This window comes from Hydractinia symbiolongicarpus, chromosome 13 (assembly GCF_029227915.1).
Source record: "Hydractinia symbiolongicarpus strain clone_291-10 chromosome 13, HSymV2.1, whole genome shotgun sequence".
Taxonomy (NCBI): domain Eukaryota; kingdom Metazoa; phylum Cnidaria; class Hydrozoa; order Anthoathecata; family Hydractiniidae; genus Hydractinia; species Hydractinia symbiolongicarpus.
In genome coordinates this window covers 8,551,849-8,579,778 of record NC_079887.1, presented here as the reverse complement: position 1 = coordinate 8,579,778, position 27,930 = coordinate 8,551,849, and the positions used below count along the sequence as shown (strand labels likewise).

Below are 27,930 nucleotides of genomic sequence, written 5' to 3'. Positions count from 1 at the left end.
TGAAAAATTCCGCGATACAAAATGTTGCGATATTTCTAAACTATATAATTTTTTTCCAAGTTTCCAAAGCTTTTTTTTGTCTACAAAAAGAACAACGTGAAAACGAGGTTGACATAAAAATTGAACACTTTTTTTATAAACAATGGGTTTTCCCAGGCCAGTCTCAGTGTTGGTACATTTTAAAGTTCCAGATCATGGTGTTAATTAGGTGATACTTAATAAAGTCGTGTAAACTAAAACACTATTGAATAAATAACTAAAATTTTTAATAAAGTCGATATTAAAAAGACTCGAATGTGAAAACGCAAACTTTAAACAAGTTGAGCTTATTTAAAAGAGATTGAAAAGTTGTCTAGAAAACTTTTTTTTTCAAAAAATCCTTACCGGTTCTCGAGATATTTAACTTACAAAGTATCGCTAATTTTTCATGAAATCTCGATTTGATATAGATCTTGTGCTGATTCAATGGTTAATCGAAGCATATTGTAATGCAAATATGCTTTCAGTCATTCAGTTTGATTTTGGAGCACATCTACATGAATATTAATATTAAGTTATCTTCATTATCCTTTATACCTACATTGATTCTTCACGTAATCTATGATGTCATAATTTCACAAAATTAGAAAAATTTTCAAGCCCTTAACTGATGAAGTATTTCTGGAAAAAATAAAAAGATTCCTAGAAAACTTTTCATGCTCGGTCATATGAGTTCAGCTTATTTTGTCAAGAAAGGTAAGCTTCAACGATAACATATCTTAGACTGTAACAATCGCCAAATTCTTGTGCAGATAATTCACAACCACAGCGCTGACTGTTAACCAACAGGATAAGAATAGTAAAAGTTAATTTAAAAGTAAATGTGAAACGTGTAAATTTTAAATAAAAAACATTACGTTACATTTTGCGCATTCGAAACTAATGTTTATTGTTCATAACTTCAAAACACATTGCATAGCTTCATGACGATTTGCCGAATTCATAAGGGCATTAGTATTTTCAAAAGGTTTTCTAATGTTTTGCGTTACGGAGTGTTAGTAGCCACCATAACCACTATAACCGGATTGTAGGGGTTGCACGCGTTGTCTTGGCGCCGGCGTTGGTCTTGGCATGCCACCTGTCATAACGCCAGATGATCTGTTTACACTTATAGCACCACTTTGTAAGAGTTGAGTCATTTTCTCAGATTTCACCTTGCGTAGTTGGTAAGTCTTGCGCTCTGGTATAAATTGTTCAACGAACTGCTCGATTGTTTTGTCGCCCTCAACGAAGGCCTGAGAAATGTTCTGAAAAGGAAAAGATAGGATTTTTTCTTTACGTTTCTTACCAGTAAACTTGAATTAAACACTGAAAAGTCTGAAAACATTTTATGGCAACATAATTGTAAGGAGGGGGTAAGACTTTCTTCATTAGAAATGACAAGAGAATAAGCAGATTTTCAGCAGAAATGGGGACATAAAGAAATACTGAAGTCTTTTTTATCAAATTTAAAATGGAATAAAGACATTGTGTTCGAAGCAGTCCGGTAACACGTTTTGAATGGAAATAGAAACATTTTCTTGTTGTGAAGAGCGTGATTCTTCAAGCCTTCCGTTGTTGTTTTTTTTGTTGCTTATTTTGACTTGATAAAGTTCACTGGTATAGTTGAGGCAAATTCTATTGACGGTTTTATATTTTTCCCCAAACGCAGTGAAAATATTAAAGTGAAAAGTGACTGGTGTAACTGCCTAAATTTAGAGTCAGAGTTGGTCTTTTCAACTATACATGCAAACTATAGAGTCGACTAGGTCGCTCTTCTCATTAATTAGTTTGCACTAAAACCACAGAAGCGTTAGATATACTCAGAGCCTATTGGTGCAAACGATAACTGCCCTTGATCTTTCTATGAAATACCCCTAACTGCGTACCACAAGAATTTTTGCAGAAAGAAAATTTCGCGATTTGAGAAAAAAAACCCAGCGAAACCGCGAAGCTTTCTTCCATCGAATATTTCTGACAAAAGTTGGATTAAGACAGGAGACATTAAGTAGGAAGTGAAAACAACGTCCAAACAATGAGCATTTATTAATAGTAGAGAACACTTACTTCAGATTCTGTTTCTTTTTCAGCTGCAGCAGCTTGCAGTATGGCCAGTACGCCATCTAATGATATTTTACCAGCTGAAAAATCAAAGTAACAATAATCTTCTTTTCCAATAATTAATTACATGTTTTTTACAAGCATAACGTTAATACGTTTACACTTCTTTTATAAACATTTGAATTCTTCCACACTGCCCAAAATATTGTTTATATTGTTACCTGGGTGAATTTATTGGACAAATTGTTTATTTTCAAAGTATTTATTTCACTTATACTATTATCACTTATTCGCACCAAACAAATTGTTTAGCAATTGTTTAAAATTTTGACAATTTTCAATTTGTCATTGTTAATAAAAAAAGTGTATTCAGGCTCAGATAGGTAAGTTTTTTAAGCAAATGCTTAGTATATTTCTCTGCCTTGGAGAATCTTTCTGCATGTTTTTTCTTGTGCTATGGGTGTTAGACCCAGCCTTTTTAAATTCCTTATACACAATAAGACTTTAACACTATGTCGTCTAATTTCCTGTCATGTGTAAATATACCTTTAGTTTTGTTCCTGTTCTTTTAAGGCTTAAAAAACAGGACCATTAATCTTATTCCATAAAGCAATGTTATAGTTTTTAATATGTTTCTGCATAACGTAGGCAAACTCCCAGTCTGATTGAGTTTTACGTACAAATACACCAGCCTGATTTTCACTTGCTTATAAAAACATGTAGTTTAATTAACAGGAAAGGTTTCACAAAAATAAAAAAAGGTTAAAGTTAAAAAGTGGTTTAGGGTTGAAACAAAATTAAAAAATGTGGACGACATAACAACGAACTCACCCAATCGTTGTTGCAGTTGGACATGTTTATCTTTTAATTCGTTTTGTTGACTTGCTAGTTCCACAATGTTGTCCTTTAATAACTTAATCTCTGGTTCAAGAGACATGTTAGTAACTGCTTGGTCCTTATTCGATGTAATTAACTCATCTCTCTTTCTTAGCAGCTTTTTTGTCTGAAAAAAATAACAAATCAAATATAAATTAACATAATACATTGCATAAATATAAAATAAATAAATTTCTCAACTCAAAAATCACTAACTCAAAAATATATATTTATGGCAAAAGTCAAATTGATTATGGAAGACTAGAGTAAACCTGCATTTTTGCAATTTCATACTTTTTAATCTAGTTTACAGTGCAACTGTTTATCCATTACATCGTATTTAAAAGAAAAATTATGCAGTATAACAGTGATGATAACATTGTACTTTGCTATACTATTGTTATTTATGTAAAATATCAATGTGATAATTCCTATTTAGTTTAAAATAAAATGTGAAAATTATTTTTTTCAGGGTGTCTGTTAAAGTTCTTTAACACATAAAAGTGTTAAGCAGCTAAAAGATGAGGTGAGGGAATTTAAAATCTGGTCAAGGTTTTTTGGCTGCTATCTAAATTTTTTGCTATTTTTTTTTCTTATAGTATTTCCAGATTCCTAAAACAACTCAGGTACAATAAAAAACGCCAGGTACACAGTAAAGGCCAAAGAAGGCATTGCCAAAACTTTTAAACTTATGGAAAGGGGTATTTATTAATGTTAGACAGAAATGTTTTTGAAAATATCCATATTTAAAGTTTTTTTTCTCTAGAAAATAATGGATATTTAAGGCTTTCAAAATATCTGCTGTAATTTCAACAACATCCTTTCTGAATTCAAGTTTTTAAGGACCAGCAGACATCATGTACAAGTTATTCATACTGCCTATTATATTTTCGGTTTTTAAACAATAGACATTACAACATCATTAAATTTGAGCAGATTTTAAGGCTTTTAAGGATTTTTGAAGAGACGTTCCAAAATTAAAGAAAATTGAGAACGTCTGTGTTTTGTGTTTAGGCAAAACTCTCTTCAAAACACAAATTACCTGTTCTGCATCTTGAACTAATTCATTGATCTTATCTTCGTTGTTCACAATATCATCCAGTTCTGTTTTGGTTGCATCTTTCATTAAAGCTGTCAAGTTTGCTACAAGCTGATCCATCCACATGTCTATTTCATTTGTGTTAATCATTGGATGTTGTTGTATGGTGTTAGATGGATATGGTGTGGACGATGAAGTTGGGTATGGTGTAGATGTAGAGGTAGTTGGATAGGGTGTAGACATGCTTTGTTGCTGTTGTTGACCATATGGCATTGGCATAGTGATTCCACCATAACCATAGCCAGTACCTCCTTGATATGCCATTTTTAATCTAGAAGTATAAGTTAATACAGTTCTTTTATGCTACTTGGTAAGACTAAGTTCTGAGCCTCTTCGCATATCACCCGTGTAGACTTTAAGAGATAAGAATGATTTGCATTCTGGATTGGCAAACCAGTCTTTTCATACAATAAAATAAAACAAGCTAACCCAATAATTTTCTAGGATCAAGCCTAACATGTTCAATAGTGTGCTAATCTGGATGCATATGGCAGTCTTATTTATCCACAGTATTTTTTGTTTCTGTTAGCCTGACCAGTGTGATTTCCACTTGCAAGAGATCAATAAGGACATATTTTAAAACCAAATGGGGTACAATTTAGTCTCAACTTATTTCTGACAAGCAACAATTTTTCCACCCACCTAGCTCAAAATGTAGTAATAATAATTTATTGTTTTTCTAATGTTACTAAATATACACTGGCATCACCTTGACATTGTGTTGGTTGGACTAGATATGCAGGCCATTTCGTAAGATTTTAGATAGGCGTGCGGTATATCACACGCCTCAAAAATTCTTCATTTCCTTTACCCCTGTACACCGCACATGGGCTGCTGTTTTGGTGTAAGGAACATACAAAGTGCAAGTTCCAACAATGTACGGCAAGGAATTTCAACCCAAATACGAAGAAGTCGTAAGCAGACTCGTTAATTAAACTTTGTTAATACTTGTGGGGCAAACAGATATTTAAATTAAATTAAATTACGGAAAGTCGAACGGCCGCTACTAATAATATTTAATAAACCTTATGTTCGATGAATCATAAAAATTATTATCTAAAAGAATATTTTGTTAGTAAGGAAGTTTTTTTTCTTATTAATTATATTATCTTTTAGTTATTTCAACTTAAATAATGCTGAATTTCTTTTAAATTCTCCAAAATACGACCGAGATTAAAATATTGTTGCATTTTTTTATAAAATCATTAAAATGAAACTCGCAAAGCCTTAATATAGCCTGAATTCACATTATCAACATTTGGTAAAGACTGCTCACGTGCGATCTATTGTGAGTTCAGTAAAAGAATGATCGTTTATTTTTAGAGTTCAGTAAAAGAATGATTGTTTATTTTCAAGGTTTATTTAATAAATTTTCTTTGTTATAAATACAATAATTTTTAATTACAGCAACGTTTTGCGCGTGCGATGAATAGCACACCTAAACAAATCTGCATGTGTGTGTGGGCTTGCGCGTGCAATCGCACGCCTCTCACGAAATGGCCTGGATATGCCTAATAAAATTAACTTATTATTGGCAATGTACTGATACCGTGCTTCTACATGGTTCCCTTGTATTCATTTTAAAGTTATAGACTAGTGGTGGAATGAAAAAGCCATTGTTACTGTGATTGTGAGGATTTACTTTTACTGAGGATACTGGCTGTACTGAACAGCCATAAAATGTAGAGATGTGCATGTGCCCCTGGGAGGGTATTGTGAATAAAGAACAAGTAAAAGGAAATGATATGTCAGTGCCCAACATGAGCAGGACAGGTCATTAGGAAAATAACAGAAGTAAAACACTTTATGCTCTAATATTGAGTTCTAATTTTCAGGTTTGACCACAACCTTTGTGATCAAACCTGAAAACAACTGAATAAGCCAACCTCATAAGATATATCCATAGATAGATAGATGTGCATATTTTACATGGCTAGCCACACATATATCGAAGGATATACCCTGTCTATTATTTCCAGGAGGGGCCATGGCAAGATTGCATCACAAGATACGTTAAAAAAGATTGTTTAACCCTAGCTACAACCTTTTCAGTTTTAAGGGGGAGGGACTTTAATTTCAGACCCCACTGCTTATCTAAGACACTTTCTGTATTTAATATTAATAGGAAAATAAACTGCAGCGCGACGAGGACAGAAGAGAATAACAATGAATTTCCCTTCCTCCTCCATTTCACGGTTTATTTATGTCATTGAAGGCTATTAGTCAGCGTAACACATTCGAAGCTCCAAGCTATGGCCGTATTTAAAAACAACAACAAATACCATGTTGGCAATCCCACCAAAAAGAAGGAGTATCCAAAATGGTTGGATTATTGCGCTTTTAAGTATGCAGGATGACCCTAGTGATTTTATTTCGGGAAAGTGGAATGAGTTTATAATATCAAAACAAGATCAGATTATGCCGCAAAGATACTTATAATAGCTAACAAAGTACAAATTATTATAGTTTGCTTCTGTATGTAAAGGCTGCTTCTATATTCATGGAACTTGCGTAATAAATATTCACAATGGAGATAAGGCAAAGAAGAAGGAGGAAGTGTGGCTCACAGCAAGTGCCGTTGATCGTGGCTTTGATTCTGTTAGCTGGGACTTCTGCTTTGTTTTTTGTGTTTGTGTAAGAATTTTTTCCAACATTGTTTAAGTCCCATAATTTCAGTACTAGCTACAGCTTAGTAGCGATCATATAGCTATATCTTTAGACGGAAAAAGATTACCACCTCCAGAATGAGTGAAGTGAGGTCCTTTTCAGTCTGTTTCTTCGCAAGAAGGTGTCATTACTTACAACTTTATATGAATATATGCGTGACAGACAGACAGACGTATACCGGTATTATAATATAAATATCTCAATCAGAAGTTATTCATGTACACTCGATAATAGTTTAAAGCCTCAACAATGTTTCTGTAAAAAGAAATAGGCTAAAAAGATCTCTTTTTAGCAAGCTCCTGCATCTTCATCTTTCAAGAAGGGAAGACTTACCGCGAAAATATAAACATTTAAAAAGGTCTATATTATTAGGCCAAGTGTGTGTGTGACAGGCAAAAAGAATAGGTTTACTTTTCTTTAATGTAGCCAAAAATATTATGTCTTTTTTGTTTAATTTTTCTGATGTTACAGCACAACACGCATTAAACTGATGTCATAGCATTTCCATAAGTGAATTTTACCAGGAACCTTACGGCTAATGTAATAATACAAAGATTATGTGTCTGTTAGTCTGTAACAGGCAGAGTAGATGTGTTTATCACCCTTTGATGTGGCTGAAGAAATTATGTCTTATTTGATAACTGCCTCTACGTTACGACACGATGCTAATGCATTTAGACTGATGTCAATTAATTGAAAAGTTATTGCATTGCTTGAAAACTTGGAAACGAGTTGTAACTGACGTTGTCTCCCGTGTTCGTAACTAGGAACTACCTGGGACCAGATCTATTATAATAATGCGAAAACTGTGTCTTCTGTCTGTCAGTAACAGACAAGGTAGATGTGTTTATTTTCTTTTAATATAGCCAAAAAAACTACTTGTCAGACATCATCAAAAATCCTTTACACCCCAATACTTCTACAAATGTTTGTCGAACAAATATGACTCTATACTTTTGTTCATCAGCGCTTCAAGCTCCACACATTACAGGCAACAGGTAAAAAAAATTATTAAAACTTTTTGTGAATGCTCTGCTGACATCAGTGAAACTACTAGAACAACCTATATTTTTTTCATTGTTTTATAGACTAGTTTCATGTCTCATAATAGTACCATTTTGTCTTTTTGCATATGGTGGTATGCAGCATGCAAAAAATATGTTAGTTGCTTAAAATATTTCTGTGGAATTACAGAGACTGATTCCCATGGATTTTACCTTAGACCATTTACCATTGTATTAACATAGTCAGGGTGCAACAAATCTTATTTTGATTCAATACGGGATGGCAGTGCACGTTGAATTTAAAATACTGTAACTACAAATCTCGGCAATTTCTGTCCTATTACGAGGTGATTGCCTAAATTACCTAATAATAATAATAATAAATATTTAGAGTGGCTAGCCCAGAAAATCACAAAAACCTATAGTTAGTGGATTGTTTCCACTGGGGGCCACTAGAACAAAAAAGAAACAAAAAATGATAAACCTTAGACTGTCTCAGCTCAATCAAACATAGTAACATTTATAATCTGTGAAAATTGAAAAGAAAAAGAATAAAAAACAAAAATTAAAAAGTTAAAAAGTGATCTCCATTAGAATTTACCAAATACATTAGAGATGGAAGTCTTAAACGAAAGCAGACTTCCATCACAGGTCACTTGGTCTGGAAGATTATTCCACATTTTTGCAGCTCTAAATGGGAAGGCTTTTTTGCCAAATTCCGTGTTGACCAAGGGAAGTGTGAACCTGTTTTTTGAAGCTCCTCTTGTTTGATGATTAAATAAAAAAGGACTTAGCTGTCAAAGCAAGAGCTTTTCAAGCTTTAGTCTTCTTTTTTCTTTCTTCGACTTAGCGCGCCAAGACCGGAGCGTTTTAGATACGTCCGACCTCAAGGAGAGCTAAGCACGGTTCTAGGTTCTAGGTTCACTTTTCTTGCCAACTTTCTCTGTTCATTGACAAGACTACATGACATCATATCTTTAGCCTTGAGTCTAGGATCTACCATATGCCAATTTCACCAGCACCGAAACTTGTGTATTTGATAAATTAGACAGCCCAAACATCAACAGGGTAGCTCATCGATTTCAAAATTTATGTTCCATGGTGGTATGACATTTCAAGCTATTTTTATCTTTGTAATCATCATTAAATACAAAACAAACCTGTATTATAATGAAACTAGATAGCCTGCAGAATATTGCTGAGAAAAAAATCTGTTAATTTGCTTCACCAAGTTTCCCTAATGTTGTGCCTACTTTTTGAGTTTTGTAACTATTTTAATTATAAAGTAGGCTTTAGAAATAATTCCAGTGGATCTCACATTAAAATAAATATATCACGGAATTAAGATATAATCACAAATTAGGTTTCAGCTGATTCCTTTGTGCTTCACCCTGCACAAACACTTGCCCTGTTTACCAACATTTTTGCTAAGTCGTTTTAGGGGTGGCCTATGGTCGAAATCATAAAATTATGTAGCAAGCGGTGTTGTCAAATTGCTGCAAGAGCCTTTTATTCAGATAATCACGTAACATCTTCTCCATTTAATTCTTTTGATTTTAAATAGTGTGTGATATTGGCGCAAAAAACAGTTTTTGTCTAACTCTAAATAATTTAATAAGGTTGTTTAACATATACATTATTATGTAGCACATTTACTGTTTGTGGTTATATAAACTCTATTTATATTTTGTTCTTAATCTTGAGAACTTGCCCATAATGGGGATTAATTAATGTATATTGATGTAAGAAAGAACACTACTGAAGACACAAGGTCTTCTTTGATATAATTTTATTAGCATTAGCCACCAGCTAAACCCAACCTGATGAACTAAACATACTTCTCAGGATGTTCTTTCTTTACATGCACAGTAGATGTTCAAGAAGAATGGAATGTGTGTGAGCATAACTTCACAGATTTAATTGAGCAGATAGTCATGTTCTTTTTATGTTAAGGTAGAGTTATACACTGATACAATATTACAAAAATGTTGAAGCAAAAAATAATCTTTCTTGTGTAATTTATTATCAGATATTATAAAAATATTAAAAAAATATTAAAAAAATCAAAAAATCTGAGTGCTCATTTAAAGTATTTTAAATTAAATTGAAAAAACCTAATTTAATACAAAAATCAAATCATTTTTTTTTCTTCATCCTGAAGAATATTTAATCAATATTGGAAGTAGTTTTTTCAAATACTTTCAACTATGATACATCAAAAGAATTTCAAAACAATAGATATTTTTATTAATATTGCACAAGTGTAACTCTGCTGCCTTTATAGATAATTTCTTGTATAGGTACATGAGAAATTATCTATGTGACGCTTTGACGTATGACGACTAGAAGAGCAAGGTAGATGTGGTCAAGGGCACAGTAATGTGCTTTTGACCTTGTGCTTTGTATTTCACAATACAACATCAAACCCGGTCAGTATCCCTTTAGCATTCCCCATTAAGTAAAGATTTATGACAACAATTGTTTTTGCAGATGGTACTGTAACTATTTTTTTTCTGCCAGGTGTTTACATTAACACTTTCTTTGATTAAAATGTCTAGTAAAATTTTTCTAGCATTTTACCACATTCAGCTGGCCACCTATTTTAATGGAACATTTGTTTGCTATATTTAAAATATGTTAAAATTAAATTGAGAATATTACTGCATACACCCTTTGTGTTTGTGATCTTGATAATGTGTTGTAAATTATATGTATTATGTAAATAACCTAAAATAAAAATAAAAATATTATCAAGAGAAATTAAAAAATGTGTGTGCAACTGCAAAATAATCAGGATGAATTTAATGATTATAGAAACAAGGTTAAATGATGCTTTTTTGATTTGATAATTATCTTTTTTATTAAGAATTGATTAAACTATACACATTAAGTAAAAAAACTTCACAGCTGGAAAAACTTTAAATAGTGTGTGAAATGGTCATGAAGTGATAATTAAACACGATTTCATAAATTGTGTGTTATGGACATCATGCTACAGTTCTAATAATGACAACATTACATATTTTAAATTAAGACATTAACATTTACTAATGATATAAGTATATATTTTATTAATTTAAAGGCAATATTTAAAAACAACAACAAAGTGTTAACTTTAAAAGCAATACTTTAGCAGTAAATTTCAAAAAGTGAAAAGTAATTATATGATATTACACACATGTCTGCCATGTGTTCCAATTTTGTAGCTTATAATTCTAGTAAATTTATTACGTATTCAGTTATTTGTTAACCCCCTGTAATGTTTTAAATACTGTCTGCATCAGATTAAATGGGGGTTTAACTATTGTGATTCCAACCATTAAATAGTCAAACAATCTTTTTAATAAGGATACCCAAGAAATTAGGTAAAATTTATAGCCATTTTTATAATTTCCCTAAATAAATCCCCTAAATAGATTCATTAAGAGTGAATCCCTGAGTTATATCCATACCAAATTTTGTGTCTAATTGGGCCAAAATTAGGCCACTTGTTTATCAGCCTTTATATCTCACATCCTCTCTTTACACACTTTTACTTAGCAATCTTCACATGTTAACCTTACTATTGCCAAAACATTTCAAAGGGTTAATGCACATATAGGCTTCACAATGTACAGTTATGTCTATAGCTAAGAAATGTAAGAGGGTCAAAAATGCTTTATACTCTTAGCAACTATAACACCCAAACCCCAAAACGGGGTTAAAAAAACCCGAATAGTTTACTAAACTCGCACAAATCTAACATAAACAATAAATTTTAATTCTGTTGGGATGAAAGTAGAAGTTTGTTTAATTTATATAAAACAATCAGTGATACTGCTTTTGTATATCATCCTCAAGGCATCTATGTAACGTCCTATGCATTTGTATATTATGCTTTTAGAAATTAATAATACCCATATATCTTCCTTTTTTTAGATGTCCATACCTTGTGAGTGAATATCACTTTTCAATTGCAATTGTAAATGGTGTGTTAACATTTCTGGTGCATGTAATGTTTTTTCGAGCTACGTTTACAGATCCTGGTGTTTATCCTCGAGGTATTATAACTTGATCCTTATTTTGTTATATGAAAGTTTGTGCCCTGTAATGTGAAATGAATTTATGGTTAACATTAAGATTTTGACCTCAGAAACATAGCCTACAAAAACAATGAATGTTTTTAATGGGTATTACTTTTACTTTTATAATTTCTTTTATTCAGCACCAGAAAGTGACGAAGATGAAAATGATCTGCGACAACCACTTTATAAAAATGCTGAAATTAGTGGTATTACTGTTAAAATGAAATGGTGCGAAACCTGTAGATTCTATCGACCACCTAGATGTTCTCACTGCAGTGTTTGTAATAATTGCGTAGAGGTAACACAATCAAGGTTATATACTCAGATGATTTGCTAACTTTATGCTATTTTGGTTTTGAAGTTACATTCCTAAAAGAAAAAGTCAAAATGGCAAAGACTAATATTTTAACCTTTGGCGTCTTAGAACATGTTGATATAAAAGGTCATAGTTTGTGCCCCTTATATGCAAGGCAGGTTGACCCCCTCTGGCTACCAGATGGGAAATCCTATTTAAATCATATCATTAGGCGAAGTGTGTTAGTTATGAATTATGATATTGATAAGTGGGTTTTATAAAACATTGCAACTTATAAGCAATGTTATTAAGAAAATCCCCTACATATGTTTCAGAGCTTAAAATACTTAATACTTTTAGATATATTTATAGAAGACATATTTCTGTTAATTACTCTTTGTCTAGGTATTTGATCATCATTGCCCATGGGTGGATAATTGCATTGGCAAACAAAACTATCGATATTTCTTTTTTTTTATATTTTTACTTTCAATTCATATTTTGTTTGTCATCTCACAAACAGTTGTATTTGTTATGAAGCATAGTGGTAAACCAATCAACAAGATTATTCCACCGTATCCTTTTCATGCATTGCATTACAGAAGTCTGTAGAACACATACACACTGAATTTTCTCTTTTAAGAGTTCCACCACCTTTAAAAGTGCCGCCCTTAATTGAGTTTCACATCTCAGGTTCTTAAAACATAGTTCTAATAAAAGTGTCATGGCAGATGTTGTGCGTATTGGAAAATACATGTTTTTTTGTAAACAAACAATATGAGAAAAACGATCAGGCTTACAGTATGTTTATGTTATGCTATTGAAACAAATGAAAAATTTAAACATTGTCTTGTGAGCTATATAGATAAGGTCAAATAATCGTATTTTTTAATCAGCCACAAAACGGAAAGTTCATATAATTTATACAGTGTAGGCTTTTCATCCATTATTGTCACACTAAACCATGAATTTTTTTTTTGTACAATGTATTGAACCGATACAGTCATTACAATGTGAAAGTCTTTCCGTTCTTGTTATTGTGTATTAAGTGTTTTCATGTATACTGAATACTTCATGTGTTTTGCATGATGTGTATGTATGTATGAACTGTAAAAGTGTATTTTTCCCTTAACCAAGTTACAGTATAATTATTTTAATAATATCTGCATTAGCACTGTTTCCAGTTGTTGGATTAACCTTATTTCACATGGGATTAGTTGCACTAGGCAGAACAACAAATGAACAGGTATGCCCGTTTCACATGACACATTTGTTTTATTTTCTTGTCACTGTGTTCTGCCTACCCCTACATGATTTTAACAGTTATTTTTAATGTAAAGGCAGAATTTGACTGCACTATTTTCCCCATATAAATACGAGTGACTGTTTTGTTTTGTAGTTCCAGGATGTGTAAGATATGTTTTTTCAACTGATATTACTAAAGTTAAAAGGGTCAGTCTTAGAATTGAAGTACATAGTTATTTCTTAAAAACTAAGATTTTAAAAGTTGAATTTATTTTTTTAGGTTACTGGTAAATTTGGTAGCGGGCATAATCCGTTCGATTTAGGATGCCGCCGTAATTGCTGTAGTATATTATTTGGTCCTTTGCCACCAAAGTAAGTATAGACCTTTTTCACTCAAGCCTAATAAAAATATATAATTTTAGCATGATCTTATGGTTGATAGTTAACCAAAAATGATTATGCATAAAACATCTTCCTACCGAGACACTATTGATTTCTATAAAATCATTAAATTGAAGGATTATTTACAATTTTCTATAAAGGGAAAGTTGTAGTAATGCAGTATATGTTAGTACTTTATAATTTAAGCTAACATAATACTTTTAATACCTAACATATTTATTTAACCACTAGCTAAAAGAAGTGTAAACAATTAGTTTTATTTCTTATAAATATTCATTGGTTTTTCATTCATTTTAGATATCTTGGTTATAAAATGCCAAAGAAAAAGAAAAGCAAGGAATCGAAACCATTCGAAGTACAAAATAGTGCAGAACCTTTGCACATGCAACATATTCAAATAGAATTAGAACCTGTAGCAGAAAGAAATGTGAGTGATCAGCTTTTCTTTATTAAATATGTCAAATAAATACATCATTGTATTATACAGTTTTTATAAAAGCAAGCTCTCTGTGAACAGAAACTTAAAGGTGCTAAAAAACATCTTTAAGATATTGTCTTCTTCCAGAAGTTTATACCTGGAGAGAAAATAGTAGAGAATTTTTAAACCAGTTAAACGAGCAATTACAATGATTCGAATTCAGTGTGTTGAAAATGGCCTCACGACCACAGCTGCGTCGAAAGGATTAACATATCACACTACTCTGTACGTGTGGTTTAATCATGGATTAAATCGTGTGTGGAGCTGTTCAAAACAGTTCAGTTACGTTAGTTTTCAGATTTAACACTCTTTATTTGCAATGAGTGAAAAGTCAATCTAAAGTAGCATCACTAAGAAACGAAGGAGCTAATGAAACTATGTGGGGATGACTCACAAGTTGTAAAATGTACGCTAAATATCGATCTCACGTTTAGATTTTAGATTTAGTTTAGATCTTTCCCTTCTTCCCTGCTCTGAAATCAGAAAATGTGACATTTAGGTATTGTAAAATCCCAAGCACTTAGAAATGCGTTCTGTTTAACCGCGTAGATGACAAATCAGTTTAACATCTTTTCTATTTTGTATAAAAACTGATGTCTCGATGTTTCGTGGCATCAAATATTTATTTAAATGTCAATGGATTTAACTGCCTAAGGTCGTATTGACGCTTAGCATACACTTCTTGATTTGTGACTCATAACGTAGTAAGATTAGTTGCAGAAAGATGTTAAAGTTCAAAGGGTAGATCTTTAAAACTCTCCTTGGTTTATTTTACAGCCAAAATCAATTGTGAAAGGTGGTGGATGGACTGGTATACAAACTACTGACAATTCATCTTCATCAAGCACAAGGAGTAACAAAATTATAACTGCTTATGAAGTTACTGTGTAATACAATGTTCAAAACCTCCTTTAAAAATAAGTGTCAAAATTCCACGTTAAAGAGAGTATGATGTTCGAAAGCTTTCCACACTCTTTCTCAAGATCATAACCCAAGACCTGATTGGTATTATAGTGTGTTGTACCATGTACAAGATGATATAAAGATAATGTAAACGCATGCTACAAAAGCTTGTTCAGCTGCAAGACAGTTTCAAGGTGTTGGTTATAATATTTTACTGATATAAAACTTATAAGGACGACTTAAAAAGTGTTCATTTCAATTGTTTTAATTTTTTTTAAATACTCTTTTGTGTTTACTGAATTTTTTTTGTCATTATAGTTATATATTTTATTATTTTTAATTTTTTTTATAACTTGCCTCTTCCAAGCTAATAGGTAATTTACTATAGGTCAAACATAAAGACACTTTTCAGCCCTTGTCCATCTTTTCAGTTTTCTTAAATTAAAAAAATCTGTGTTGGTTAACTATTGATAATCTTGCGAATACTGGTTCACAGTGCGTTGGAATTTGCTTTTTTCGTGTTTTGTGTACATACTTTATAACTGTAACTGCTAACTGTATTTTGTGTTAATTTTTTCCTCGTGTAAGGATGTTATCTTTTTTCTATACACCCTCGATGTTTTTGATAAAATAACAAAGAAATATTAGTTAAGAAATATGAACACTTATAAAGAAAATGTGTAGGAGTTTTTTCTTCTTAAGTCTGCCTATTGTTCAAAATTTAAATTATAATTATAGACTTTTTTATGAGATTAAAATATTGTGATATTGATCTGTTATTTTTTCCTGCAAAATGGTATTTATTTATTTTTTCCTCTTGCTGTCTGTCGTGTGTTTTTCTTCCAATTTTTTTAATCTTTTTTAAAAAAAAGAAACATACGCTCTTACGTATGCTTAAAGTAATAGATATAACCTCCTATGCTATCAAGAATTCTCTTAACGACTAGATTTTTGTGTTTTCTGTGAGAAATACCTTGTTTAGTGTCAAGAGGGAAATATTGATATAGACCAATTCGAGTACCACCATAGTTTCACTTAAAACGAGAGAAATCAGTACATTAGGTATGCAGAATTTTCAATGCAGCTGGACATTAGATAGTTCTATGGGCGTAAACTGGCATTGTGACCAACTCAAGCTTGTTACCATGTAAAGTAAGGGCGAAATTTCGTGGGTAGCTTAGAAAAGTTGTATATCTGTTTTTATAAGTAACTAAAATAAAAAAAAAGTTAAGGTTTTAGATTTATAAATAAGTATCATAGATTGTTGTAATTATGAATGCTAAGTTTTTTGTTTTTTTAATTGTTCAAGTTAAAATGAATTTTATTTTACAAAAAAAAACTGTTACATACTTGGCAAGATTCTTTCCTGGCTGTTACTTATATCACCATGGCAACAGTATTATTGTTTCCACAACATTATGCTCAATATGATCGTATTTGTAATGTTTTTGTTTGTTTTTTTGTCAGTTGCTGTTCCAATGCTTGCTATAAAACGGTAAGCATATTTATGTTTGAAAACGATTCTGCTGTACCCTGAAAGACTTGAAATCAGTTTGAATGATCTTAGAAACCTTAAATATCCATCATTCTGTGGAAGAAAAGACCTTGAATATTAGAATATGAATGTTCCTAAAAACCTTTCCGGCTAGTTTAGAACTTCGTCTTTCAGTGACGATGTAACTTTTTTTTTTAAATAATTAACTTTCCATAAGTTTAAATGTTCAGCATTGCCATCTTTTATACTTTTTTGCATTATCTTATGTATACTTATTTTTTTTTCTCAGCATTTTTTAGAACTTTGAGTTTTTGCTGAAGTGAATTGGCGAAAAACTTAAAGAACTTTAAATGATTTTAAACTATTTCTGTTAATTTCTTACAAATTGTATGATATAGAGGTGTCAGGCTGCATAAATGTCCAGAAAATCTTCTTCAGAGTTCAGAAACATCCTACTGAACCAATTTTTTTTGTATAAAAACTGTCCATCTCTTATCGGATAGATACAGTAGCTTAGATGTACACTCTTTGTTTTGTTTAGATCAGAAATTTTCCAATCTTTTTAGTATAGAGATGTTTTTTATAATTTGCTGTTTTGGGTCAGTATTCAGTTGGCTTAACGCACCGATTCAAGCGTTTTTGAGACCAGCTTTATGGATTCCAGGGCTTCGCTCTTTCCATCGAAAAAAAGAGAGGTAGAAATTTTCGTTCTTATTTTGATTTGATTATCTCCTGACGTCATGATCTAGCGCTGAAACATTCAAAATATTCAAAACCACAAACTGAATGGCCAAAAATATTTCGACTCTATATGCCTTGCCAAAGTGTTCGATACAACACCCACTTAGTGCTAATTCATTACATCATGCATAATTAGTGAAACTTTTAAGTCCAAGTTCGAAACAACCAATCAAGAATTTTGAAAAAAATAAAAACTTTTTTAGGCTCTTTTATATGAAATTAACTTGATTTTCACGGGATGTAAGCTTTAATGCTTATTAGGCTAAATTCACACTAAAGGTTCCTTTTGCATTTAATTTGTTAAATACTATTTGAAAATAATTTTTTATTTTTGTGTACTATAGAAGGAATCACGTGATTCCTGAATAACAATGAGAAATGAGTATGCGATAACGCAAAACGCTGCGGCAAGCCCAAAGTGACTATACGTCATTTAGCGGCTACTATATATGGTAAAAACGCACCTCGACGCGTAACTTTTTTTTACTGTGAATTTAGCTAAGATTATCAATGCAATTGCAATGTGAGGCCTTGATTGGACAGATCTTCAGGAGGTTTCACTTAAAATCTACGCCGCTAAAAGAATTTGCAAAAAAAAAGAAAAGCCATTTTTTGTGTTTGAAACATGATGACATATTCAATATATTGGAATTATTCTAACTTTGTTTTTAGGTGGCAATGGAAAGAAGATCCTGAATGCACTTTTAGAAGGGTCCGTGAAGCGTTAGCTGTGTTGGAAATGCGGTTTTACGAACACTATGGATATAGAAATATAAAAGTAGCTAAGGTATGTCTACTTTGGTCAATATTGCTTTTGGTCATGTGTGAAAAATACACATGTAAAGCAAATGGGATAGTTCTTGCGATCATTTATAAGGTCTTTAAAACTGTATGTAGAAGCCCGGTAAATTTTCTAATTTAGGATGATAGGTCACCCTCCAATTGTTACTGGGAATTCCAAAAGTTTTTTAATAAATTTTTCAGGCTGAATTAAAGTTTGATGAATAAGGTGTGTTTTTTTTTTCACGATTTTGTCAATTAAATCTAATTCCTGGATAAAAAAACTGAGCCACATACGTAGTACTATCGCCCTTTGCTTTATTTTGAAATAGTATACTTTTCATTAAAACGCCGCCCTTCAATAAACGCCCTTCTCTTATTAACACCACACCTACTGGCAGTGTATTTTAATTTATGCATAGCTATAGTAGAGGTTGCGCTTTTAAAAGGGTGCTGCGTCTTCTAAATGCAGCTATTTTGTATGCAACGTTTATTGAAAAATAGTTTCACAATTGACAAATACATTAAAGAAGACAGAAACAAATGTTACGTCTTTCACACAGCAGATAGTTTATAACACATGTCTTGTCTTTTTGGATGTTTGAGATGGTCTTAGTTGCGATGGTTGTTATTCTATTTTTATCTTTACTCAGATCTTTTGGTGTATTAAACGCCCCTTTATAAAAAAATCTTTTCAACGCGAATTCTTGCATTTCCTTTTTTATGCAATTTTACACAAATCTTACGCCAATTTTGCATTCCCCAGTCCTTCGGTAATATTCACAAAGTAACATCAATGAACACAAATCGATTCGAGTTCCAACCGGGAAGTCTAGCTGCGTGTTAAAAATTGATAACCTTCACCATTCAGGTAGATGCTGACCAACTGTTTATTCGAGCATATTTCTTAACACCGCGGATGCAGTGGCTGGACGTAGTGGAGTTGCAATTCGAATGCGGTGAACATTCTGGTACAAGTGTAAAGGTGATCAAAAAAGTTAAAGTTTCTGTTATTCCTTTGTTTGAGTAGTTATAGTTTCTGTGCCACGATTTTTAGTAGGTGTGTCGTGCTGGTTTCTCAACATGCGGAAACCTTTTTGCGTATCTGTAGCTATGACAACTTGCCTCACATAGTTGCCACATGCCTGTTCTTGTATGGCTTGCGAAGGTCGAATTTAAGTTGTAGCTAAATGCAATAGGGAGCTTAAATGCTTCATGTTAAAATAAATGCCCCGTTAATGATATACTGTGTTAATATTCTGACATATAAATTTTTTTAGGCACATTCGTTTTCTTCTGGAGTGCTTCCTGTTTGTATTCCTTTTGCTTTTCTTCTAAACATGGTACGTATGGATGCGTCTGCTGGTCGATGTCCATTGATGTCGACGTTGCTGCTGTCGTTTTTCTTGCCTTCGTTATTTTCGTTATTGTTGTAATAGGCGATTTCATCGATTGCAATTGTGGTCGTTATCGCCATAGGTGTTGTTTTCGTTGTAGTTGTCGTTGTAGTCATTGTTGTAGTTGTCGTTGTAATCATTGTTGTAGTTGTCGTTGTAGTCATTGTTGTAGTTGTCGTTGTAGTCATTGTTGTAGTTGTCGTTGTAGGCATTGTTGTAGTTGTCGTTGTAGTTTTCGTTGTTGTTGTTGTTGTTGTTGTTGTTTGTTGTTGTCGTTGTTGTTGTCGTTGTTGTTGTAGTTGTCGTTGTAGTCATTGTTGTAGCTGTCGTTGTAGTCATTGTTGTAGTTGTCGTTGTAGTCATTGTTGTAGTTGTCGTTGTAGTCATTGTTGTAGTTGTCGTTGTAGTCATTGTTGTAGTTGTCGTTGTAGTCATTGTTGTAGTTGTCGTTGTAGGCATTGTTGTAGTTGTCGTTGTAGTTGTCCATGTTGTTGTTGTCGTTGTAGTTGTCGTTGTTGTTGTTGTCGTTGTTGTTGTAGTTGTCGTTGTTGTTGTAGTTGTCGTTGTAGGCATTGTTGTAGTTGTCGTTGTAGTTTTCGTTGTTGTTGTTGTTGTTGTTGTTGTTGTCGTTGTTGTTGTCGTTGTTGTTGTAGTTGTCGTTGTCGTTGTTGTTGTAGTTGTCGTTGTTGTTGTAGTTGTCGTTGTCGTTGTTGTTGTAGTTGTCGTTGTCGTTGTTGTTGTAGTTGTCGTTGTCGTTGTTGTTGTAGTTGTCGTTGTTGTTGTAGTTGTCGTTGTCGTTGTTGTAGTTGTTGTAGTTGTCGTTGTAGTCATTGTTGTAGTTGTCGTTGTAGTCATTGTTGTAGTTGTCGTTGTAGTCATTGTAGTTGTCGTTGTAGTCATTGTTGTAGTTGTCCTTGTAGTCATTGTAGTTGTCGTTGTAGTCATTGTTGTAGTTGTCGTTGTAGTCATTGTTGTAGTTGTCGTTGTAGTCATTGTTGTAGTTGTCGTTGTAGTCATTGTTGTAGTTGTCGTTGTAGTCATTGTTGTAGTTGTCGTTGTCATATGTTTCATTGTTACATGTTACCATCATTGTCGTTATAATTGTTGTTCTTTTCGCACTAGTAGCATTTGTTTTAAATTTTTGTATTTTATGATCATTGTGTAATTTTGTTTTCTTCAGCTTCTCTTTTTCTTTCCATTCTCTGATTGGGGACAGAATAAGAAGCGTTTGTTGTTGATCAGAAAAGTCGCTACCATCGAACCAGAGATCGAGTATTTATCAAATTGTTGATATCCTTGTATGCTTAAATGGACACTATGGTTTGTACATTTACATGGAAATAATATATGTTTTATATTTTCTACATAAAGATTAAATAATATAAGAATTTTACATTATTTTTTACCTAATTTACATTATTTTTACTGGTTTTTAACGTGCTCCGTTTTGTGTTCATTTTTCTAACAAATAATATTTCTACTATCGTCAAACCTTAATAAAGATTTTGTTTTGATCTCTTTTTTGTGAACATTTTCTATACCAAGGAGACTTTTGGTTCAGTCAAAAGCTAGCCAGCGTTATAAGATTTCTGATGTTCCATATGTAACAACTTTATGAACGTTTATTTGAAGTGTATACAATCTTTACACCGACTTATAATGTCGGCCATACTTGTAGCATGGTGTGAAAGTTACAGATTGAGGTATTTGTTGATCAGAGATTGACGGCGATTGTTTAAAAAATGACGCCGTTTGAGACCTGTGAAAGAAAAACGATTCATTAAATATTAGAAATATTTTAAATTTTAAAGAACTTATTTTTACAATTATTTTACGCAAATTTTACCTAAGTTTTGATAATATAAAGTATATATGACATAATGATATAATGAAGAAAGAAATTCCATTTTAAATGCACTTTTCTATTAAAAACAATAATACAGTAAGCATGACGCGATAATAATCCTAAAGCGACGCATAAGGTCTATCCTAGAACAACGGCGAAAGAAAGTAGTTTAATTTCACAATGCATTGTCCGTAGGAAGCATTTTTGTTTTTGGAAGCTCAAATTAAAATCCCATTAAAATGCAATAATATTGTTTTTGAATCATTTTGAATTTTTTATGGCGAAATTATTATGTATGTCAAGTAAAAAAACGACTACTTTAATGGGAGAAAATTTCGCGGTAAAAAATTGGCACGAAATTTGCGAAACTTTATTCTTCCAAACCATCCATTTTTTTAAATTCGCAAAATTAAGTTCCCGCGAAAATTTCATCCTTTAAAATATAAATTTGTTTGGATATTCGCATCTCTTGGATTACTGTAATGAATATATCTTACAAAACCTACAAGCACTGTACCAATGTTCCCAAAATCTTCAACTTATAACGTTCTAGCTTTTTACGTTTCTTTTTCACAGTGCTTATTTGAGGACAGCCAATGAAATAAAGTAAGTTGAGTTTTCAAACAGGTCAGTATGTCGTTTACGTAGGTCTGTAAGAAATAAAAAATCGTCTATTTTAAAAAATCTTCTATCTGTGGAGTTGCGCATATGAGCGTTCACTTATGCAGCGTCTCAGAAATACAAGCTCGTACTTAGTATCTCTCATTGTCATTGTTGTAGTCATTGTTGTAGTTGTCGTTGTAGTCATTGTTGTAGCTGTCGTTGTAGTCATTGTTGTAGTTGTCGTTGTAGTCATTGTTGTAGTTGTCGTTGTAGTCATTGTTGTAGTTGTCGTTGTAGTCATTGTTGTAGTTGTCGTTGTAGTCATTGTTGTAGTTGTCGTTGTAGGCATTGTTGTAGTTGTCGTTGTAGTTGTCCATGTTGTTGTTGTCGTTGTAGTTGTCGTTGTTGTTGTTGTCGTTGTTGTTGTAGTTGTCGTTGTTGTTGTAGTTGTCGTTGTAGGCATTGTTGTAGTTGTCGTTGTAGTTTTCGTTGTTGTTGTTGTTGTTGTTGTTGTTGTTGTCGTTGTTGTTGTCGTTGTTGTTGTAGTTGTCGTTGTCGTTGTTGTTGTAGTTGTCGTTGTTGTTGTAGTTGTCGTTGTCGTTGTTGTTGTAGTTGTCGTTGTCGTTGTTGTTGTAGTTGTCGTTGTCGTTGTTGTTGTAGTTGTCGTTGTTGTTGTAGTTGTCGTTGTCGTAGTTGTTGTAGTTGTCGTTGTTGTAGTTGTTGTAGTTGTCGTTGTAGTCATTGTTGTAGTTGTCGTTGTAGTCATTGTTGTAGTTGTCGTTGTAGTCATTGTAGTTGTCGTTGTAGTCATTGTTGTAGTTGTCCTTGTAGTCATTGTAGTTGTCGTTGTAGTCATTGTTGTAGTTGTCGTTGTAGTCATTGTTGTAGTTGTCGTTGTAGTCATTGTTGTAGTTGTCGTTGTAGTCATTGTTGTAGTTGTCGTTGTAGTCATTGTTGTAGTTGTCGTTGTCATATGTTTCATTGTTACATGTTACCATCATTGTCGTTATAATTGTTGTTCTTTTCGCACTAGTAGCATTTGTTTTAAATTTTTGTATTTTATGATCATTGTGTAATTTTGTTTTCTTCAGCTTCTCTTTTTCTTTCCATTCTCTGATTGGGGACAGAATAAGAAGCGTTTGTTGTTGATCAGAAAAGTCGCTACCATCGAACCAGAGATCGAGTATTTATCAAATTGTTGATATCCTTGTATGCTTAAATGGACACTATGGTTTGTACATTTACATGGAAATAATATATGTTTTATATTTTCTACATAAAGATTAAATAATATAAGAATTTTACATTATTTTTTACCTAATTTACATTATTTTTACTGGTTTTTAACGTGCTCCGTTTTGTGTTCATTTTTCTAACAAATAATATTTCTACTATCGTCAAACCTTAATAAAGATTTTGTTTTGATCTCTTTTTTGTGAACATTTTCTATACCAAGGAGACTTTTGGTTCAGTCAAAAGCTAGCCAGCGTTATAAGATTTCTGATGTTCCATATGTAACAACTTTATGAACGTTTATTTGAAGTGTATACAATCTTTACACCGACTTATAATGTCGGCCATACTTGTAGCATGGTGTGAAAGTTACAGATTGAGGTATTTGTTGATCAGAGATTGACGGCGATTGTTTAAAAAATGACGCCGTTTGAGACCTGTGAAAGAAAAACGATTCATTAAATATTAGAAATATTTTAAATTTTAAAGAACTTATTTTTACAATTATTTTACGCAAATTTTACCTAAGTTTTGATAATATAAAGTATATATGACATAATGATATAATGAAGAAAGAAATTCCATTTTAAATGCACTTTTCTATTAAAAACAATAATACAGTAAGCATGACGCGATAATAATCCTAAAGCGACGCATAAGGTCTATCCTAGAACAACGGCGAAAGAAAGTAGTTTAATTTCACAATGCATTGTCCGTAGGAAGCATTTTTGTTTTTGGAAGCTCAAATTAAAATCCCATTAAAATGCAATAATATTGTTTTTGAATCATTTTGAATTTTTTATGGCGAAATTATTATGTATGTCAAGTAAAAAAACGACTACTTTAATGGGAGAAAATTTCGCGGTAAAAAATTGGCACGAAATTTGCGAAACTTTATTCTTCCAAACCATCCATTTTTTTAAATTCGCAAAATTAAGTTCCCGCGAAAATTTCATCCTTTAAAATATAAATTTGTTTGGATATTCGCATCTCTTGGATTACTGTAATGAATATATCTTACAAAACCTACAAGCACTGTACCAATGTTCCCAAAATCTTCAACTTATAACGTTCTAGCTTTTTACGTTTCTTTTTCACAGTGCTTATTTGAGGACAGCCAATGAAATAAAGTAAGTTGAGTTTTCAAACAGGTCAGTATGTCGTTTACGTAGGTCTGTAAGAAATAAAAAATCGTCTATTTTAAGAAATCTTCTATCTGTGGAGTTGCGCATATGAGCGTTCACTTATGCAGCGTCTCAGAAATACAAGCTCGTACTTAGTATCTCTCAGCACCCGTATTAGCAAATTCGTTAAAACTTTTAGCAAGCGTAGCGCTGTTAAAAAGCAAATAGGTCTGGTGATGAAGTTGGCAAAATACTTGTTTAGTTTATATCCATTTATAAAATTCAATTATCACGCAAAATATGAAAATTGGCACACGCGAAATTTAATGTCCCTCAGATACGAGACTGGTAATAAATGTATCTTGATATTACGTCATCAAGATTATATTTGATAAAAAGTCCGTTTATGTTTGCTATTTGAGACTTAATGTTATAAGCGGAATGAATAGAAAATGAAAAGTCTGCAAATACATAAAAGAATGCAGTGTAAATATGTATTATAAATACGAACAAAAACGAAAAACTAATGAAAAAATAGTTAAAAGTTTTTTGATATTAAATCATAGGTGATATTTTTGACATACGATAGAAAAAATCGCGAGAAATTGAGATTTGTATATATAGCGTGTTATAACCAGAGGTTAAAGTTTGAAGTAACTTTCTTGTAACAGACAACAGCGTTGACAGATACTCGCTTTATAAAAATGGCATTTTTGTGTCCATACGGAATCAAGAAAAAGGGTATGTGAAAGTTGTTAAACAATTCTAAATTTTAAGGTTGCAGTAATACACTTTAAGTTTTTCGTTGGAAGAAAAAGATATTTGCATAATTTCATTTTTGGGTGAAAAAATTTAGTGGATTTTGCTGTTCTCTTGGGGACTAGTTGCCTGGTAACTAAAATGGAATGGAGACTGATAAAACCTTGTTCCTGCGGTTCACTCTTGTCCCCAGGTTTTTTTTACTTTTTTGAAATCAGAGAAGAGTGGTTGTGATTGTTTCTATAATTAGCTGCCGACTTTGTACCCACTTCCCAGTTGCCTAGTAGCTGTTAAAAGAAGTGGAGACATGCCCTATAAAAACTTGTTGTTTACCCACATATCAAAAAAAATATCTATATTTTTCTTTCAACTTTCTTTACCGGTTAAATTTACTTCAAACCAAAATGAACCATATCCGCGTGTTGTTTAGGTAAATACGACGGAAAAAAACCAGACGATGCATATGCTGCCGAAAGCGATGATGCTCGCGTTGTAGCGGAAACACAAGAAGAAAAAACATTGCTTGAAGTAGTGCAAGACTATTATCCCTGCTCGGCTTTAGAATTGCCAGTAAGAGCTGGCGAGATTGTAGAAATCATAGAGAACGAAGGAATGTGGGTGTTTGTTCGTGCGGAAAACGGTTCTGACGGATACATACCACGACGACATTGCCGTATCGCCGACAAAAATGACGTAAATTCTGATGTCGGATATTATTCGGACCACCAAAAGAGTGAGTGTGATGTCCCTCAATATAAGCGAACGTCTGAAGAATCAAACGCACGTACTACGTCGCAAGCACCACGGCAAATTGCTAAAAACAGGAAACATAGCGAGAGTTCGAGCCATAACGGACCTACAAGTTCTTCAGCAAGTCCTGCGAGCACCATATCAAGTGGTTACATGCAGATCACTGCAAGTCAACGAAAATGGACGGACACTAAGGGCATGTTCACACATCAAAACATTAGCTCTTATAAACCTGACGTCTTACCAAAAAAACAGCGTTACTCAGAGCCCCACACACAGGAATCTTTCCCGATTTGTGGAAGGAAGTGTCAGCAAGGCTGTACGCATGGTCTTGAGGGCGCAAGTCACAGAAGAGAAGGAAGAGGAGTACATGCTGGTGTGCACAAATCTTCATTACCCAGCGGAAAACGTCAAGTCGATGCAAACATTAATCATTATGCGGATGAACTTCGTCAAACGTCTGAACATCTTTTTGCTGACACTCAGTTATCACTGATGGAACACAACCAACTGCGCGAGAACTTGCAAAACTATTGGCAAGTTGCAAAAACAACAAAAGTTCAGCATATAAAACAGCACCGGGAGAAAGAGCGTAGTCAATCAGCTCCAGTTAATTTAGTTTATTCCAAATGCGGACATCCAGAGTTGATCGTGATCAAAGATTATCAACAACAAGGCGAGACTGATATCTCGATTGACCGTGGTGATTTTGCCGCCATTATCAACGACACAAAGTATGAACAATGGATGTACATTTTAAACGAGAAAGGGGAGAAAGGATTTATACCGACAGAATGTGTTATCAAACACCAATGTGAAGGTATGTGCTCTGCAAATATATCTGCTCATTGTCTCTTATGATTATTATTTCCAATTTAACACCCAACCTCGATTCCATTTTTATAGTATTTTCAGATATGAGCGTAAAACGATGTATTTAGGGTCGAGTTTGGGTTAATACTTTCTTCGAGCATTCCCAAGTCATGGACAAATTTTGTAATATTCTGCGTAAAGCTTAAAAGCATGCTAAGTTTACTGTCTTATTTTATCCTCGTCTCCAGGATTTGTTGCCTGAAGTCAAAGCTGCTTGTGCTTAACCCCTGGGGACGAGGTTGGTCCTATTTTCCAACCTCAAATTTTTAAGTTTCCTTTTATTATTCGCATTGTAATATGCCTTCATGCAAGTCACGCATTCTAAAGCGAAGAAAATTCCCTGTGAATAATATTGTTCGTTTCTGGTGCTGTGAGTACACGATTCTATCCCACACATGCCGCCTCTGTTGAATTTTGTGTAACGACAATAAAAAAGTTATACAATAGGACATTTTGAAAAATGCGTGTGTTGCGCGTTCGCATATTTTTGTACGTATATATTAGCCGATTTTTGACCTTTCGCTAGCTTTGTTTGCAATATTATAATTTGTTGAAGTTCATCCCAGGAAAGTTTTCTGAAACTCCACCTTGATTTTCTTAGTTGAGAAAAGGTTTTATCTTTGTTTTCCTTCTTTTTTTTACCAGTTGAAACGTATTTGTCAACAGTTTGCCGATTAAATATATTTTTTGCGTTAGTTGATCTCGACATTTGCAAATGTGGTGAGTTTAGGGTTATATTTTAGTATGTACGAACCAGGATGGTGACGCTGAACAGGAGTTGCCACACAGACTTAAAAAAAGTTTAACAATTTCGAATTGTGGAGAAGAGTCGTTAGTTGATAGTTACCAAGGAGATCCGACAAAGTACATAATACCGAATACCGACAATATGACTCGGTTTATCGTCACATCGAATTATTCAGGACGTGATTTAGACGATTTATATGTCTGCGTAGGTGACCTGGTATTTGGCAACATGAATCAGCAGTCACTCGACGGATGGCTGTGGGTGTACTCACCAAGACAAAAATGTTCAGGTTATATACCAAACAAGACAGTAGAGAAGGCTAAGGAAATTAGCCAAGCGAGTGTGTAAATTCCTTGTTTTTGTAAGTGTTTATTCGGCAATTTTATTTTTGTTTACTTTTGTAAAGTTACAGTTTACGAAGTTGAATTAACTTTGGATAAAAATGTTAGCGTGTTTTAAATAAGCTTAA

At 32.9% G+C, this 27,930-nt stretch overlaps 5 protein-coding genes across 6 annotated transcripts; 3 read left to right on the top strand and 2 right to left on the bottom strand.

Moving 5' to 3' along the window:
• Window positions 1–108: 108 nt before the first annotated feature.
• LOC130623857 (uncharacterized) lies at window positions 109–4,499 on the bottom strand. The gene is made up of 4 exons (XM_057439388.1): window positions 3,998–4,499; window positions 2,911–3,082; window positions 2,086–2,159; window positions 109–1,286 (listed from the first exon to the last, which is right to left on the bottom strand). The coding sequence occupies exons 1-4, from the start codon at window positions 4,316–4,318 to the stop codon at window positions 1,035–1,037; spliced, it is 819 nt and encodes a 272-aa protein (XP_057295371.1). The 5' UTR covers window positions 4,319–4,499; the 3' UTR covers window positions 109–1,034.
• Window positions 4,500–6,428: 1,929 nt separating this feature from the next.
• On the top strand, window positions 6,429–16,462 carry LOC130623707 (palmitoyltransferase ZDHHC5-A-like). The gene is made up of 8 exons (XM_057439219.1): window positions 6,429–6,688; window positions 11,644–11,765; window positions 11,930–12,087; window positions 12,490–12,659; window positions 13,228–13,330; window positions 13,610–13,701; window positions 14,029–14,158; window positions 14,987–16,462. The coding sequence occupies exons 1-8, from the start codon at window positions 6,582–6,584 to the stop codon at window positions 15,098–15,100; spliced, it is 996 nt and encodes a 331-aa protein (XP_057295202.1). The 5' UTR covers window positions 6,429–6,581; the 3' UTR covers window positions 15,101–16,462.
• A 657-nt stretch (window positions 16,463–17,119) lies between these two features.
• On the top strand, window positions 17,120–21,438 carry LOC130623708 (uncharacterized). Its single transcript, XM_057439220.1, has 5 exons — window positions 17,120–17,302; window positions 18,021–18,135; window positions 19,000–19,113; window positions 19,409–19,471; window positions 20,706–21,438. The coding sequence occupies exons 1-5, from the start codon at window positions 17,181–17,183 to the stop codon at window positions 20,814–20,816; spliced, it is 525 nt and encodes a 174-aa protein (XP_057295203.1). The 5' UTR covers window positions 17,120–17,180; the 3' UTR covers window positions 20,817–21,438.
• A 685-nt stretch (window positions 21,439–22,123) lies between these two features.
• LOC130623046 (GATA zinc finger domain-containing protein 14-like) lies at window positions 22,124–22,633 on the bottom strand (the record flags this gene model as incomplete). The annotated part of the gene is made up of 1 exon (XM_057438551.1): window positions 22,124–22,633. A coding segment is annotated over one exon (510 nt), but the record flags the coding sequence as incomplete, so codon positions are not given.
• Window positions 22,634–23,068: 435 nt separating this feature from the next.
• LOC130623703 (uncharacterized) lies at window positions 23,069–27,906 on the top strand. Of its 2 annotated transcripts, none has more exons than XM_057439216.1 (3): window positions 23,069–23,205; window positions 25,521–26,660; window positions 27,457–27,906. In XM_057439216.1, exons 2-3 carry the CDS (start codon window positions 25,703–25,705, stop codon window positions 27,807–27,809), a joined length of 1,311 nt encoding a protein of 436 aa, XP_057295199.1. In that variant the 5' UTR covers window positions 23,069–23,205; window positions 25,521–25,702; the 3' UTR covers window positions 27,810–27,906. The 2 variants fall into 2 exon arrangements, with proteins under 2 accessions (XP_057295199.1, XP_057295198.1); XM_057439215.1 differs by lacking the exon at window positions 23,069–23,205 and adding an exon at window positions 23,946–25,072.
• The last annotated feature ends 24 nt before the right edge of the window (window positions 27,907–27,930 follow it).

Bases quoted from the DNA above. Each gene is read 5' to 3' on its own strand.
- LOC130623857 (XM_057439388.1), bottom strand. From the start codon at position 4,318: ATGGCATATCAAGGAGGTACTGGCTATGGTTATGGTGGAATCACTATG. The intron at 3,083-3,997 runs GTAATTTGTGTT...TATTTTTTTCAG, and splicing joins TAGTTCAAGATGCAGAACAG to ACAAAAAAGCTGCTAAGAAA. The intron at 1,287-2,085 runs GTAAGTGTTCTC...TTTCCTTTTCAG, and splicing joins AAAAAGAAACAGAATCTGAA to AACATTTCTCAGGCCTTCGT.
- LOC130623707 (XM_057439219.1), top strand. From the start codon at position 6,582: ATGGAGATAAGGCAAAGAAGAAGGAGGAAGTGTGGCTCACAGCAAGTG. The intron at 6,689-11,643 runs GTAAGAATTTTT...TCCTTTTTTTAG, and splicing joins GCTTTGTTTTTTGTGTTTGT to ATGTCCATACCTTGTGAGTG. The intron at 11,766-11,929 runs GTATTATAACTT...TCTTTTATTCAG, and splicing joins TCCTGGTGTTTATCCTCGAG to CACCAGAAAGTGACGAAGAT.
- LOC130623708 (XM_057439220.1), top strand. From the start codon at position 17,181: ATGTTTTTTATAATTTGCTGTTTTGGGTCAGTATTCAGTTGGCTTAAC. The intron at 18,136-18,999 runs GTATGTCTACTT...TTCACCATTCAG, and splicing joins GAAATATAAAAGTAGCTAAG to GTAGATGCTGACCAACTGTT. The intron at 19,114-19,408 runs GTGATCAAAAAA...AAATTTTTTTAG, and splicing joins ATTCTGGTACAAGTGTAAAG to GCACATTCGTTTTCTTCTGG.
- LOC130623703 (XM_057439215.1), top strand. From the start codon at position 25,036: ATGGCATTTTTGTGTCCATACGGAATCAAGAAAAAGG. The intron at 25,073-25,520 runs GTATGTGAAAGT...CGTGTTGTTTAG, and splicing joins ATACGGAATCAAGAAAAAGG to GTAAATACGACGGAAAAAAA. The intron at 26,661-27,456 runs GTATGTGCTCTG...GTTATATTTTAG, and splicing joins TATCAAACACCAATGTGAAG to TATGTACGAACCAGGATGGT.